The sequence below is a fragment of the Solanum verrucosum genome, unplaced genomic scaffold, assembly GCF_900185275.1.
Source record: "Solanum verrucosum unplaced genomic scaffold, falcon-dt-bn FXZP01000209.1, whole genome shotgun sequence".
Classification (NCBI taxonomy): Eukaryota; Viridiplantae; Streptophyta; class Magnoliopsida; order Solanales; family Solanaceae; genus Solanum; species Solanum verrucosum.
In genome coordinates, this window is record NW_026020702.1 from 822,417 (window position 1) to 840,083 (window position 17,667).

The 17,667-nt window shown below is 35.6% G+C and overlaps 1 protein-coding gene across 1 annotated transcript; it reads right to left on the reverse strand.

Moving 5' to 3' along the window:
* Positions 1-1,089: 1,089 nt before the first annotated feature.
* LOC125812386 (phragmoplastin interacting protein 1) lies at positions 1,090-6,592 on the reverse strand. Its single transcript, XM_049491891.1, has 4 exons — positions 6,218-6,592; positions 5,436-5,607; positions 1,965-2,011; positions 1,090-1,882 (listed from the first exon to the last, which is right to left on the reverse strand). The coding sequence occupies exons 1-4, from the start codon at positions 6,544-6,546 to the stop codon at positions 1,363-1,365; spliced, it is 1,068 nt and encodes a 355-aa protein (XP_049347848.1). The 5' UTR covers positions 6,547-6,592; the 3' UTR covers positions 1,090-1,362.
* Between the last annotated feature and the right edge of the window lie 11,075 nt (positions 6,593-17,667).

Genomic DNA, 17,667 nt, shown 5'->3' on the forward strand with positions numbered 1-17,667 from the left:
GAAAGTTATTTTTGTTGCTGCAATGATAATAGTGTGTTACAAGCATTTTTCTATTCTCTGTTATTTTTCTACAGAGTAGAAAATGTGGTCAAGAAGTTCTTAATTATATTAACATTTACGCATATCATTTACATATATTATACAATACTTTATAAAAGTCGACACCAAAGTGGCAAAGTGTTAAATCACTTCCATCATTTTATCAGTTTTCTCTTCTTCTCTCTGTCAATTCTCAACGACAACTACAACGCTCATGTTATTTTTCCCCATATTTTCTGCTAATTCCCTACCATTTTGAAACTTATACTTGTGAGATTACGAATAATGTAATGGTTAATTACTTTTTTCCTTTATAGTAGATTGATTTACTACTCTAATATAACGTGAATTGCTTTATTTCTACTTTATTATTAATATTTAATAATAGTTGGCTTAATATTATATTCAACATGTTACTTTGTGGTCTAAGGATGTTTGTGCATGTCTCTTATAACTTATATGATTTTGAATATCACAATAATTCTCTTTCTTTTTAAATTTAAAAACATGTAAAAAAATTTTGCTTTCGTAATGGACCCGAATAGAATTGTTCAAGAACAACTACATGAAATCAAATGAAAGAGAGAACTCAAACATGTACTTTGGTTATACTTCTCCTCTTATCCTATTTTATGGGTTGTAGTAGGAATAACTACTAAAAGATGTCATTTTACTAATTATAACTCTTAGGCAGTGAGGCCGGTAGCACATAATGATTGGGGCAGCAACAAGAATGATACAACTTAACATGGCTCACACGTGCAGCGCACGTGTCCATGACTAGTATATATATGTGTTCGAGTATGTATTTATCTTTAAATATGTTCTAGCCTAACTTAGAAGTTGTTACTTTTTCTTTGTATGTTTTGAATTTATTTTTTCAATACAAAGAAAGTTGAGTAATATATGTACCATTTAAATTTATCATTTACAATACAAACAATGTATCAAATATTGTAAGGTGCACGTTCCTACAAACTAGTTACCTAATATAGATTGGGAAAAAGAAAGTAGTTACAGTCAATTGTATCAACGGTTGCAATAATTGGTAAAGATGTTGTACAAAAGTTTATGAATTTATAAAAGTTACTACAGTTGATGTAGTTACTTGCAACAACTTATGCAGTGGTTGTAACAACTGCTACATATGTTTACAAATCTACCAATCACATGTTCAAAATTGAAAGAATACTGGAAGCACTAGGAAAAGAGCAAATTATGGACTTCCAGAAATGTGGTCCAAGATGATAAAAACTCCACCATAATTTCTGTTAAGCACAGCTCAGATCAGATTTTGTGAACATGCAAAGTCTCCTACTATAATCAACTAGCAACTTGTTCTTTCTGATCAGTTTCTTGCTTCTTTGGACAAGACGATGAAAGGTGACCACGCTCTCCACATTCGTAACATGTTCGCCTCCTAATCTTCGCACTAACTGTGCTTGTTGCAACACTATCCACATTTTGATCTTTCAGCATAGGTCTTGAATCTGTTGCACCTCCTTTCTTAACAGCTCCTTCCTTCGCAACAGCACAGCTTATTCTAACAGGTCTACCACATACAATCTTTTGATCCAACTTCAATGCCATGTTTACGGAGACATTATCAGAAAAATCCACATGGGCATAACCTCGAAATTCTCCTGTTTCTTTATCTTCACCGAATCGAATAGAACTTATGCTGCAATCTGAAAAAACATTCTTCAAGTCATCCTCTGTTACATTCCATGATAAGTTACCCACATATACCCTATTATACCCTTCCACCATGTTTGGTGAGAAGTTGGACACTTTGTTAGCTTTAGCGAACTTGTATGACTGGATTTTCAGGAATAGTCCACCCCTGGAAGCAGATATACGTGTTAGTGAGAAGAGAGACGCAGAAGATATAACTTTCTCAACAATGAATACATGATTGCACTTACATATCAGAACCATCCAGTGCCATGGCTCTCTTAGCGGCTGCTTCAGTCTGGAAAACAAATTTAGAGAGAAACCCACTCAACTAGCAATATTTGCAAGAAACCAACACGGGGTAAAGGAAAACAAACCAAGGGTCTGTATGAGGTGGCTTAGGTCACAAAAACAGGTCAAATGCAAATCTAGGGTAGTTCAGATTAGCACGGTACTCTGCAACTGTGTTGAAAGTGGGTAACTTGAACTCTTGCCACTCCTCTCAAATAAATAATAAAATGATTAACAAACAAAGGTGTGGTAGACTCTATGCAAAAAAGAATAACTGATTCGTGATGCATTAACATTTCAAAAACATAAATTTGCACAAAGCTACATGAAAGACAACTTCTTTTATCGTAGGCACTTCAAGACTAATCTTATAAGATTTTTATTTTTGATTGGTGAGAAGAAATAATTTCAAACACAAATAAAATCGATTTTGCAGAATGTCTATAGAGTTTGGAGGAGATAAATTCCAAAAGTAGCATTCTTATTATATTACTACTCTTTCCATTTCAATTTATTTGTATGGTTTTAACTTAGCACAGAGTTTAAGCAAAGAAGACTTTTGAATCTTGTGATCTTAAACTAAAGAAGAATGTACAAAATTTCCTTTCATCTTGTGGTCTTAAAAATAACACGTGAAAAGTTGAAATTAAAGAGTTGCCGAAGAAAAAAGAGATTCTTTTTTTAATGGACTTTTTTTTTGAGATTTTTTTTTTAATGGACTTATAAGGGAAGTACAACAAATAAGTTGAAACGGATGGAGTAGCTAATAATGAGTACAACAACATACCAAATATAGTCTCACAAAGAAGAGATGGGGGAAGGTAGAGTGTATATAGACCTTATCCTTACCTCAGAGGTAGGGAAGTTATTTCTGATAGACCCTCGGTTCAAGGAAAAACAATAAAAAAAAGACGTAATGGAAGTACAAAAATCAACAAATAATAACAACACAACAGATAGTAGTAGAACCAAAAATACAACAAAACAATATGATAATTGAAGTACAAGGAATCAATAGATAACAGAAATCAAAGGACAAGAAACTATAGGAGAAATAGTATGACTTACTAATATGAAGGGACAACAAGACAACGCATTGCCACCTACTTACCATATATAAAATTCTTTAGTGGGTAACATATATAAAATTCTTTGAAGTGCTTACGGAGAGACTCAAAGGGATGATGGACAATTTGATATAGGAAAATCAAAATGCTTACATAGGAGGTCGGCAGATTGTAGATGTGGCAGTGTTAGAAGAGGGATGTTTGTATACAAGCTAAAAATCAAGAAGGGAGTCTTCTTTAAGCTTAATGTCGAGAAGGATTACGACCATGTAAACTGACCCTCCATTTTCTATACTATTCGGAAAATGGGTTTTGCTGACAGGTGAATTGATTGGATGATGTTTTATGTTACCACAATTATTAATGGCTCTCCAGTAGGTTTTTCTCTGCACAAGGTGGATGAGACGAGGCATTTTTTATCTCCTTATCATGGAGACATTGAGTAGGATCATTGCAAAAGCGGTGAAATTAAATGGTTGAATGGTTTCAGGATTGCTACCTGTGTGGAAGGTTTATAGTAATCTCCCATATTTTATATGCTGATGCAGATAGGGAACAATTTTTGCGGCCATAGGGGCTGCTGATTGTATTCGAGGCTGTTTCAGTGCTTCATATAAATCTGAAAAGGAGCAGCATGTTTTTTTATTAGAGCAGAACAGTCTGTTCATGATTAGCAGATGCGTTGAGTGGCCCAGTCATAATTTCCCACATCTTGGATTAGCTCTCGAAGAAAATAGCATTTGAAAGAGAGTAACTAAAATATGTGAAAAGAAATTAAGTACATGGAAAAAACAGAATCTTTTGTTAGGTCGACCTTGGTGAACGGCATCCTAACGGCATTCCAACTTATGTGATGTCATCAACTCTCATTCCAATTAAGGTAGAAGGAGTCCAAAATGACATTCCACTTATTTGATTTCATCAATGCTCATTCTAGTTAAAGTGGAAGCCCAACAAGATAGAATAACATGCAAGTTTTTCGGGGAAAGAGATCGACATCAAGAAGATGCATTTGTTAGGTGAGGAAAGTTGAAGTTGCACAAGGAGGATGGTGAAGCCTTCTGTTCGAATGATTGTGGAGGTGGAATGACAAAAGAAGAGAACAATGGAAAGAGTTCATTAAGCTGAAGTATGGTTTTCAGAATTATGAGGATACGACAAGTATAACTGCACTCTCATGATATTGCCTTCTGGAAGCACATCAACAATTTATGGTCTAATTTGCAAGATCACACAAGAATGAAAATTGGCAATGGAAGATATTTTGAGTTCTGGGAGAACAATTGGGTTGGGGAAATCTTTAGCTGGCATGTTTCTGATTCATACAGCACTGTACTTGACAAAAATAGTATAATCACTAACTGCCAGAATGGCAGCTCATGAATATTTCAATTTAAAAGGAATTGTTTGGGGATAGATAGGCTGGAGATGTAAGTGAAGACTCCTGAAGGCCTTGCTTTGGACAGGCAAGGCACCAGTGAAGAAAAATTTCTCGTTTAGTCAAACTACCAAATATTGGTAAGGATGGCTAGAATTTATGGAAGTGGTACAGAATGGCCATGGAAAATGCTTTGGAAGACAAAGACTCCAGTTATAACTGTTGACTTTGGCAGCACATGAGGCCAGCTTGACACAGGATAAGCCGCGGACAAGAGGATTAATTTATGTTGCTGGTACTATTTGTGAAAGGGAAGGGGAATCAGTGAACCATTCATCAATACATTGCATGTATGTGTGGCAGATCTGGTGCGTCTTTCTTAGCTTATACGGATTTTGATAGGTTATGCAAGCAAACATCTGATCAAGTTCTCTGTAGCTGGATAAACCAGAGGATGAAGAAGCAGCAAAAGAAGATATGGATGACCATTGGATTGTGCATACTATGGAGCATTTCGCTTGAAAGGAACCGAAGATGCTTTGACAGAAAGGGGGAAATTGTTTATTTAGTTAAGAACAGATGTATTTAATATCTGAAACATCGGTCCACCGCTGTTTTTCAAAATGATTTGGATGTAATTTTAAACTCTTTAGAAACCTTGTAGGATTAAAAGGATTCTGCATCCCTGCTTTGTACTGGCTGTACCCATTCAAGCAACAGATAAGAACTCACTGACTGTCATATGGCTAAGAGATGAATTTTCCCATGGTATACTTTCCATCTCATTATTTATCAACTGGACTGTCAAGCAAATAATAATTCTTAAGCCTGAAAAGTCTGCAGAAATTCACATACTTCAAAACTTTGTGACACAATTGCAGGTAACAAACACATCCAAGACATTTTTAAGCAAACATTATCTGAAAATAGTGCAAAGGACACCAACAAACACTATTAGAAAGCACCAATTCACTCAAAGAATCTACCTTAAAAGTGATAATGGCAATTCCTCTAAACTTTCCGCTGTCAGGGAAATTCATACAATCAACCTCCGTAATGGTGCCACAACCTTCAAAGTAACTCCTAATATCATCCTCAGTGGAATAATAAGGAATACCTCCGACATAAACTTTATTAGAAATATCAACGCTTTCTTCCCTGGAACAGACAGGTAGATAGCCACAACAACATAGAGGTGTCAGAAACAAAAAAGAAAATGAAAGAAGAGATCCTAAATCATGCAATGGATAAGAGTTGGACAAAAGTTTTATGAAACATAGATCAAACAAAGAGTCATGAAAGAAGTCAATCCCCACAGCTCAAAACACATGAGTTTGATGCAATGTCGGAGTGCTCATCCATATCACATAACCATCAAATTCAAACTCATTCATTTTTTATTTTATTTTTTTGGTTGTGCACTGTGTGCAACAGCTTCAAACATTCCATGGTGCTCAAACAAAAACCCAGCTATGCCCTTGAATTGGCCAGCAAACCTGAAGTTAGACTTGATATTGAAATTAATTATGCATTAGCCTTGTTGTGGGCTTCATGATTTCAGCAAACTTAACAAGAAAGGATCCTTATTTTACCATAACAACGATTATTTTGATTCTCATGTAGAACTTAACAAAGCTAAAAAAGGTCCGAGTGTATCTTACACTTGAAAAACAAGTAGGGCCTTCGTATCAATTTGTTTGTTTTTGTGGTATCCGGACAATCAAATTGAATAATAACAATTAGGTAAATGAGAAAAGGATTTTCATACCTTTCCTCAGTTTTACGAGTGTGGGCTGCTGATGCTACTTGTCCATTTCCTCCATCCCCAACATTCATACCCTCCACAACTTGTCCATCTTCTACTTTTTTCTTCCCTTTATTCTTCTTTTTCTTCTTTTTCTTCTTCTTCTTCATAGGCTTCCCCAGCTCCCCTTTATCCTTGTCTAACCCATCAGTTTCATCTCTCTTCCTCTTCTTCTGTTTTTGTTTAATTTTCTCATTCATACTCCCTTCTTCCTGTTTAACTTCAGAAGAAGCTAACAGTTCAGCTTTAGCTGCTCTTAGTTTTTGTTTCAACTTCTTGTTTGATTGAACCATGGCAACAAGCCGCGGAAGGCAATATGAGTTTGCTGCTTAAAGATGGCGGAACAAAACCCTGCAAAAACCTCCTGCCTTGCCTCAACCCTTTTAACAAGCCCTCGTATAGGGAGTTCTATTTCCTTACTAAAACAAAGATTTTTTATTATTATTAGATAATTTCTATTGCGCACTTTACTTATTATTTCATATGTTCCTAATTACTTGTCTACTTTTTCTTTTTTTGTTTGTTCCTTTTTATTTGTCCATTTTGATAAATCAAGAAAGAACAAGAAATTTTTAGCTATTATATCCTTAATTAATTACTTTGAAAAAGGTAGAACTTTTTGAAAATCTTAAATTTTTAATTCATCCACTTCATAGTTAATAGGGGTAAAATAGTAAAATGACTATGCCAATCATTGTGTTCTTTTAGGAACAGAGGAAGTATTCAAGAAAAAATGATAAATACAGTAAAGTCTTACTAAATTAATACTCGGTAATTAATAATTTGTCTAAACTAATAATTTCCTTCGATTTTGACTTAGGTCAATGAAAAAATCACTAAGTTCGACAAGATAATATATTTTCAAAAGATTCCTATATAAATATATGGTCTCATTAATATTATAAATTAATAATTTTTTAAAAGTACAAAATATCTAAGACAATTTAGTGAAATATGATTCTATTGTGTTCTCTTTTGTTAAAAATTAAATTTAATTGAAGTTCTTCTCTAATTTTTCTTATTGCTTCCAAAAGTTCCAGTGTTGTCTTTTTTACTACACCATAAAATTGTGATGAGTTCTAGATGTGATAAGTATTTTCTTATGAATAATTGGTTCTAAAGGTATTGTATCACCTCCAACTTCATCATCAATATTATTTTTTCCTATGGTATTCACAATTTCTTCTAAGCTCTGAACCTCTGAACATGTATTATTTTCATCCATGTAATCTAACATATTTTTATGCCCATTTTATTGCAGTAACCGAGATCATTAATCATGACCTCAAGTTCATGAATGATGTTTTCACAAGTGGGTTTATTAAAATTCTCTGAGATTTCATCCCGAATGAATTTTTCAGTGTTGAAAACAATTTGCTATTGTCTCTTGTTGAACATTTGTTGTCCAAGCCGGGATTACAAAATTAATGGCATCCAAAACATTAATCTTTCCTGGATCAGTTTGTCGTCCAAATCGGGATTGCAAACATCCAAAACATTATTCATGGTACTTTATGTATAACAAATATATTTTTTATGTGAATTTCATAAATTTAATACATAAATTACTAAGATACAATGATTTTGATATACTCGAAATTAACCTTCATTTAATCTTAAAATACTATTTAAATTAATAAATATTAATTTATCGATTAAATAATAACTCTACAAAACAATAATAACATTTCATGATCTCGCCTATATTAATTTAGTGAGGTTTCATTGTGTACCCCTGAACTATCATATAGAGTACGTTAATACCCTTTGTTATACTTTTGGATTGTGTATACCTTTATCGAGTAACCGTCAATATTTTGAAATGTATGTACCCTTATGACAAATGGAGGGACACGGTATCAGTTATTTAGTGTAAGTTTGACAGCGGGATCGAGACAGAACCGGTACCAGACATATCAGTAACTATAGGAACAACCGTCTTGGATTGGTACGTACCGAGATCAGACCAGACCGATATCGGACCCCCTTTTTAATTTTAATTAAATTAAAAACTAATTTTTTATAATTGAAAAAAATTCAAAATATATAAATTATTTAATATTTCTTTTTAAAAGTACAACTTAGTAAGTTACACTCTTTTTAAAAAGTTTAAATTTTAACTCTTAAAACTTAAATTTCAAATTCTTAAGTCTTAAAAGTTTAAATTTAAAAATTTTAAACTATATTTAACTTACTTAAGTTTGAAACTTTTTAAACTATATCAAATTTTCAATGTTCAAACTTTTTTAAATTCAAATTGTAATTGAAGTTTGAAACATTTGAAAATTGAAATATATAAAAAAGACGTGTATTAAATTGAACACAATAATAAAAAAAAATTAAGGCGAATAACGTATAAATTTACTCATAAAAAAATATAAATAGAACAATTTTTATTACAAATATTAGAAGAGGACCTAATCTATGCAACCACCTTCTAGGAAGGGTTCTTTTTGAATTAGATCTCGAATTATCATACTAATATTTGTAACCTTGAAAATAGTTTTGTCATAGGTCATCTATCATTTCTTTCGTAACATGTTCTAGAAGTGATTGTAGTGCTTGTTCCTCCAATGCATTCATGGCATTTTCACTACAATCTACCAAAATTTCATTAATAGTATATTCAAATTGAACAGGTAATTGGAATGCCCATAATTCTTTCGCTCAACATTGATCCAATCTCTAAGCAATATCGATATCCCCAAGCTGTCTGATTTCATGAATACCTATACTCTCCAATTTGAAACCTTGCTGCACTAAAAACACTCTCCGAAACTACTAAAGATGCTTGAACAGCTAGCACATCTCAAACCACCGATTGAAATTTTGAAAATGTCTTGTCGCGACTCCTCCACCGTTCTAAAAATTGAGGGGTGCCTTGTTCATCCTTAATATTTTACGTTTCCTGATTAAAATATTCATCAAAACCATTCTTTCCATTAGAAGTAAGACCAAGATAATTTTCTAGCATATCATCAATATTATCTACATATTTCCACCTAAAATTTTCTTCTTTATGTACTATTTCAATTATTCTACCAAAATTATACAAGTCATACAATTTTCTAGCTTCAATTTTTATTTTATCTTTAACTGTTGTCAAATTAGGTAATCACTCGGCCTGAATATCTAAATTTCAATATATTTTTTCAACCATTTGTGATGCACCTATTTATTTGTAAGTTGATTTAATAAATAAGCAGTTAAATATATTTGAGGAATAGAAAAAAAATATTTTAAATTTTTTTCAATCATTGACTTAACGGACTCCTTAAACCTTGGAATATATTTGAACTTGAAAATTTATCATAAATAGCACAAATATTTGGTAAAACTGAACAAATAGTTGGATAATAAAATCCAAATATTTGTTTTGTAGCTAAATGAAAAAACTTTTAAAAACTCTATAAGATCCTTTATGTCATCCCAATTAGTATCGGTAAGTCTATACTTCATATTAGAATTATGAGTATTCCAAATCATTTGTAAAGGCTTTCTATATCAATAAGCAACTTTAAACATTTCATATAAAGAATTTAATCTACTGTATACTATTTTTGAATTTTTTCTAAGGGGAAGATTCAATTCACAACAATGATTTTCAAAATCTTTACGTTAGGCTTTACTTGACATTTAAAAGTAAAATGACATTCAGTTTCACATTTTATACAATCATTATTAAACATTATTGTACCATTTTTAACAATTATATTATATATGTGTGCATCACACCTAATAGAAAACCACTATCATAAATAGGAATAAGTACCAATTTTAGTATTTCTGCAACAACTGTATTATTAGAAACATTATCTAGGATGACACTAATTACTTTATTACAAATTTCATAAAATTCTAGAACTTCTACAATAATTTGAGCTATGTAACTATCAATTTTATGCATTTCACAATTTTTATAACCTAAAATTCATTTTTGCATGTTCCAATTTTCATCAATGCAATGGCTAGTAATAGTGAAATAATCATAATCATTAACACTACGACCCATATCAAAAGTGATAATAATTTTACAAGTATTATAGTAAAATAAACAACGAAGATAATGAAAATGTTGACCTTGATAATAAAATAGCCTTTTTAATTATGTTTCTTGAAAACTCTTTAAAAGATTGATTATAGACTATTTGAATATAATGAATAAAATCGGGATTTTCAGCAAAACTAAAAGGCAAGCCAGTACCAACAATCATTTTAGCTAATTCTTCAAGATCTCTTTCTCTACTATATGTGCGATGTCATGCCCCGAGCCTATACCATGGATGTGGCCGGCACTCAAGAAACATTGATGGTCCCTAAACGAAACCTAGGTTTGGCTAATTATAGACATGAGACTCAATATGATACGCGAAAACCTTAAATAGATGAATATTTAAATTATTTAAATAAAAGGTTTTAAGCACTTGAAATACTTGGCATGAATAAGTTCCAATAAAAGCATCCGGAGAAAAACATGAAAAAACATCTAGCACGACCTATCTATGAAGCCTCTATTGTTCAAGATAGAAGTCGAGAAAAGACCGACGACACCTCAAGTACTACTAAACAGAATACAAAAATGGAATTTCGGAAGCAAAGAGGTCTCTCCGAAAGCTATCAGAAAATGTGAAGTGATCTCAATGGAGCGTCTGTTGATGATCCTAATTAAGCACTTGTATCTTCATCATAAAAATATGTAGGTCGAATAACATCAGTACGTTGAATGTACAAATATGAAACATGATTGAATAAATAAATAACTGAACTGGAATATTTAAAGCAACTGAACTGAATTAATACGTGAATATGAAGTGAAAACTATTTAAGCTTTACAATAAGAAATGCAATAAAAACAATATGATAATAATATACTTTACTCTTTGGGGGAGTTTCTCTAACTGACAATTATAACTATGAATCTAGCAATGATACAATATTTTGCCCACTTTGCAAGGGTCATCTTATACATTGTCGGGTATATGATGCTACTACAACTATGTATCGATCTAATAGGCCTTATTAGAGGCAGAGAGGAGTCACACGACAAATTGGTGTGATCTTATCCTACACTGGCTATTTAGTTTTATGAGACTTGAGTTAAAAATAGACTCTTACCCTTTTCGGTGCTTAATACTACTACAAAAATACTCAATATTCATTATGCTCAATCACCCTTTACAAAGAAAGTGACTATTACTTTACGTTACTTTTCACTTTGCTTTACTGAAGTACTTTTCAGAAACATCAATTATACTCTTTCTCTTTTTCAATAGTCAAATGGTACATATGAAATCATTTGACTTTTCCTTTAAAGACATTGTTCAAAACTTGCATTTCAAAGGTATACTTATGGACTTATCTTTCATGTTTGAAATCGATATATAAGAACTGAAAACTTTTTATACTTTTCTGAAAATAGTGCTTTTTAAAAAATGTAAAATGATACATTCGGAACCATTAAAGTTCCTTTAAAACTCCTTAAATAACATGTATTTAGGTTGTAATCATGAAAACTATATCTGAAATCATATTGTGATCTAATCATTGATGACTTAGGAAGTCATACTGCATAAACACTGATGACATATCTAGATGACATATTGCTTAAACATTGATGACATACTGGACTATTGATGAGTCTGAGATTTGGACTCATTTAAGGCTTTATTTTTATAGATTTAATGCTTATTTTGTGCCACGACATTAACTATGGCGCTGGTTGGGAGACAACCCATGTTTTATTTGCTTTCTTTTTGTTTGTGAAATAATTGTGTGTTGATTATGCAGATTAAAGTGTAGAATGTGTTTGAAAGGTGCAGATTGGCGAGCTAAATGTCCAATCGGTGACTCACCGAAAAGGTTGGCGAGCCCGACCTAGACCGCCACTGGACTCTAGCAATTTTGAAATTGGAGTCTGTAAAACTCGGTGAGCCCAGGAGCAAATTGGTGTGTCGCCGTTTGGACCCCCCACATTAACTGGAGGTTTTGTAAAACTCGGTGAGGTAAGTGCCCAATCGGCGTGTCGCCAGGTGGGTCGGTGAGCAAAATTAGTGTCACCGAATGGGCGAGAACTGGACAGTTTTAAAGTTCAAAAGTTCAAAATCTTTCAGATTCCCTCACTTTTCAACTTTCCAAACTCACACCCGCACTATATTTTCCTATATTTTCATATTTTTACTAGTTACTAGTCGTCATTTGTGTGTTCAGAGTTGGATATCTCTGCCGCCTAGCTTTTCAACTTATTTAATCGGCATTAAGGGTTGGTTTTTCGAACCCCGAATTCATTTTAGTGATTTTACTCATTTGCAATTGATCTTATCATAGTGAAGTGTGTTGGGCCTCTTTGGTTTCATTGTTTTTGTTCTTGTGTGCATGTGTGCCTGTTTTAATTTGAAATTCTTGCAAGAAATGATTAATTGTTGATTTCCTGAAATTCTTGTGCTGTAAAATTGATCAAAATTGTGGGGTTGCGCTAATTTGTTGTTGAGTCTAGTCGGGTGAAGTCTAAGTAACCCGCATTTGTGTCAAATGACGTATTTTGCCTAATGATGGAGTGGTTGACGTCATTCTTAAGGGCTAAAGTTATCAAATGGCCAAATTTGGCCAAACCGGGAGAAGTCTGAGTATCCCGGGGACATGGGTGCAATGGGTCTAAGTCTAATTGAATGAGTGCATGTTTTTATTTTGTTTTCAGGGGTTGCGGGGTTGATTTTGGAAGTCGGGGTTGAAAGTATGCACGTTGGGCCGGTTTGGCGAGTTGGGTCGAGCTCGCCGAACCACTTGGTGGTTCACCGAATTCCCTCTGATCGCCTTTAATTTAATGCTTAAATTGAGTTTGGGTTCTGTAACTTTCGGCAAGAAGCCTGAGTTCGCTGAGTGCACTCGCCGACTCGCCGAAAGTCCTTCTTGATTGCCCTTTCTGCGCCCCTAACCCCTAAAATGCACTGTAACTTTCGACGGGCTAGCCCTGCTCACCGAATGCTATCGGCGATTCGCCGAAAGGTTCCTCCCATCATCGACATGGAAAATTTTTTGAGAAATTTTGAGCCAATCCTTTCGGCGAGCCCGATCTGGCTCGCCAAAGTGATTTGGCAACTCGCCGACCGGTTCGGTGAGTTTGTTTGCTATTATTTTCTGCAACTTTGTTTGAACTATTTCTAACTCTTTTTGATGTTTTTGCAGATATGGCTAGAACCAACGTCGGTATGTCGCCCTGTAAATGAGCATGTGGCATAGTTATAAATGAAAGAGGAGTCAACCCTCTTAAAAAGGGAAGAACAGAGCCTCCAAAAGGAGGTAAGGGCAAAGGGAAAATGCCGTATCTGAGACCCCGGAGCACAGCTCCGACAGGGATAGAAAGTCTATTGACTCCCAAGCTACACTCTCTGAGCCGGATGATGATTAGCCCCTATAGTCTAGGTGAGCGGAGATCCATGCTAGGTCTTGCCCAGACTCATCTAGAGCTCTAACAACCACTTCTCCTGCATCAGGCACAATACCACTTCGACACCACCTGTGGCCCAGTGCCATAGTACATGCTCTTTTTCCTCGGCTACTTAATAGATTAAAAGCCGAAGGGTTGATGACCATTCTAGAAGAGAAGCTTCTATCCATAGAGTGTCTAGAGGGTAGATACTCTAGTGTGAGAGAGATACTCCAGTGGCACAAATTCCATATCTTCACTAGGCCTTGAGGCCCATATATCCCCACCTTGGTCTATGAGTTCTACTGTGCTTATGCTGATCTAGTTCCTCAGGGGAAGAAGAAGGCCAGTGCCTCTATACCGGTGAAGTCGGTAATAGTTTGAGGAAGAGAAGTGGGGTGCAACAGTGACCACATAAATGCTGTGCTTGAAAGGGCCACAGGATTCGAGCACGAGTATGAGGGCCTGACGACTGCTCAGTCCCTGGGCGACCTTAAGGTCTGGATTGCCTCCCTTATTTCTGATACCACTCTGAGGTGGATCGAGGCGGGAGCCTAGATAGAAAATAAGGATTTGAGTGTAGCTGGACGGTATTGGTTCATATTCATCAGCAGCTCCATCATGCCTTCATAGAACGAATCCATCCTCCGTCATGCAAAGACAGCCTATTTAGGATCAATCTTAGCAAAGAAACGGCTCAACTTGGGACTTATTATTGAGTAGGAGATGGCCATGATGGCCAAACAACGCCAGACATCCCTGCCTTTCCCGGTCTTGATCACAGAGTTGTGCTGGTGTGCTGGAGTTCCTCGGGACTTGAAGAGAGATATTGAGGTCACTCCTTCATCCTCCACTGATATCCGACGTATTGAGGCCGAGTACACTCGGGAGGAGGCAGATAGGAGGAGAGTAACTTTGATAGATACATCTCCGGAGGTGGACATTGACTCTATACCTGCAGAGGCATCTTTGCCTACTCCGTCCTTCGGGCCTTCAGGTACATCTGCTCCTACTTCTTCCTTCCAGGCACCTGGTACTTCTACCTCTTTTGAGTCCGCTAGGATTACTCAGGCTATGATCCTGAAGATGGGGCACCTGGCCCATTCAACTGATGTGAGGGCTACCTGATTGGAGGCCGTAGTCCCATATATGATTGAGAGTGCCATCCTTGGTGCACTGGCCCCCCTCCAGTCTTCTATTGATGATTTGACAGCGAGAGTCGTGACTTGTTAGCTTCGACAGGGGGTGTCTTCTGAGGTTACGACTTTGAAAGCTGAAGTTACAGATCTGAGAAAGGACATGGACTACTTAAAGTCTAGTAGATGATGTGGATTCCCCGAACAGTTCTGAGATTCCTCCGATCACCATCGAAGATATGTCGATAGATGATGTGGCAGCTGATGAGTCGGAGGCAAAGACCGATGAGAAGCAGATTGAGGTGAGAGAGAAGAGCATCTATGGAGACCTTTCTGACCTTGAGGAGACGATTGTACAGTTGGTGATTCAGACATCGCTAACAGAGCCGTCCATGATAGGCCCTAGTGGATCGAGTGCTGTTGTTGTGACACCGGACACTGATGCCCTGATAGATGGAGCGACTGCTTAGACAAGACTTTTCTTTACCTCCCTCTTTGTCTTCTTTATTTGACTTTGGATGTTTTATTGCATTTGAGGACAAATTGCTTTTTGTTTGTGGTGGGGTGAGGTATTTCCATACCTATCTCTTGTGACTGTTATTTTTGTATACATTGAGTTTTGTGATGTAAATTGTGTTTTGGCACTGTTTTTGTGGATGTTTGAGCTTGTGGCTCCTTGTTTTTAATTGTAAATGATTTTTGGACCCTTACAAATTTTTTTTGCCACCTCTTGTGTCACTTGTGATCAATACCGATGACTTGAATAGTGCTCTCAATCGAACAAAAATATAAATGTGCGGCTACGATGAGGCCAAATGAAGTTACAAAAAAATGGGTCTCTCTTGATGAACATTGCACACTAGCGAAAGTGTGCAGTCTTGTTTGATATTGGTGCCAATGCCTTGTGTGATCAGCTTACCGTGAACCATGTGTGATGACACCTAGAGTTTGCCCCGTTGGTCAAGTTGACTAAGTGATGCAAGCTCTTGAAATGATCTTAGGAACAAATTTTAAAGAGTGAAAAAAATTGACATTATACCTCTTTTGTGGCCTACCTTGTGAGTGTGTGAACTTTGCTTGAACACATTTTGAGCCTTAGCCTTTCCTTGGAAGAAACTTGATGAAATTGTGACCTTTCTTTATCCCTTCACCCATAATTCTCATGATTTGTGGTTTGTTTGAATAGTCAACTTAGGCCAGAAGCCTAAGTTGGGGGTGTGGTGAAAAGAGAAGGTAATTCAAGAAGTGCAAAGAAGTCCCATTTGACCCATGGTTTTGAGAAAGATGGAACCCCTCCATACAAAAAAAAGAGAGAAAGAAATGAGAAATGAAAAAAAAAAAGACTGAAAAAGTTTTGAAATAAAGTTGTGAAAGTGCAAGAGAAATAGGGTTTCCGACATTCCATGGAAAGTGAATAATGGGGTGGCTTTTGAGCATAAATGAAAAGAAAAGGGAAGAAAGTGTTGTTCATACCACATTTCACGAGGATAGAAGCCGCTGAGCCTAAATGACCATACCTTTACACTCAGGCCCATTACAAGCCTTAAAAAGACCTTTTTGATCTTGAGTGAGCTGAAGTGTTGGTTGGAAAATAAGGGCAAACCTATGGGTGGAGTCATGCATGTGTTCATCTTTGTGAGTGTGAGAGTTGTATGTGATTCCAGAACTATAAAGTATTGAACCATTGTGTGTGCATATGGAATCGTTCTTTATGTGAGGGCATTTGAGTACCTTTGTTGAGCTTGAACTTGCATTTAAAGCAAGTATTATGAGCTTGAGAATCTTCGGTAATGGTGAGTGACAACTTGAATCTTTGAGTGCACAATTGATCCTTGCATTAGTGAGTTGAGTCTTGTCGTGTGCATTCATAATTGAGTCTTATGTAGCACTGTTTGAGACATCCTTTTTGAACTGCTGAACTTGAGTTTTACTTAAGGACAAGAAAAAGTTTAAGTTGGGGTGTTGATGAGTTCGAAATTTGGACTCATTTAGGGATTTATTTGTATAGATTTAGTGTCCTCAAATGCAAAATCCAATAACTGATGTAAAATCCTTGATTTTCAGGTATTTGGATTGAGGAACAAAGCATGGACACTAATTTGCAAAAAGGAACTAAGCGAGCTGAAAGAACGAAGAAATGAAAGCGCGGTGATCGCCACGACCCTTTGGCGAGTCGCCGAATGGCCACCATCTCACCTAAAGTTCTGGTGTGCCAAGCCCTAAAGGAGAAAATCAAGTTCGCAAGAGAAAGGAGCAGTCGGCGTGTCGCCGAGTGGTTTCGCGATGCAGTGTTGGATCGCCCAAAGTTACAGAACTTGAGGATGCTGAAGACAAAAGCAAAAAGGCGATGGAACTGACCAAAGGGTGATGCGCCGAGCTGATCGGCGATCCTCACTTACTGCGCCGAATGGTCCTTCGTAACATATTTTTGGCGGCTATAAATATATTTTCAAACATTAAGTTTGAGAGCAGATTTTTGGGATTTTTCATATCTTAGAATTTTCAGTTTGAACTCTGAGTATTGAGACAAGTTTTCCTTAGCTTCGAAGAATTGAAGTTTTTCACTTTTGAGAAATTGGAAGTTGGTCTTTGAGATTCTTCAATTTGGACCATTGTAAGGACGAAATTAATCTTACCCAGTTGATGGAAACATAATTTGGTAACGATTTTTATCTTCTTATGATGTCTAGCTAAAACCTCAATTCTTGGGGTGTGATTATGTGATTATGGGCTGATTTAGCTTATAGGTATTGCTAATTGTTAGTTTAAATGTTGTTTAGAAGTGATTTCATTCATTAATTGTGGTTTAATTTAAAGAATTGTAGTTGTAAATGTAGTTCTACCTTCGTGTTTTT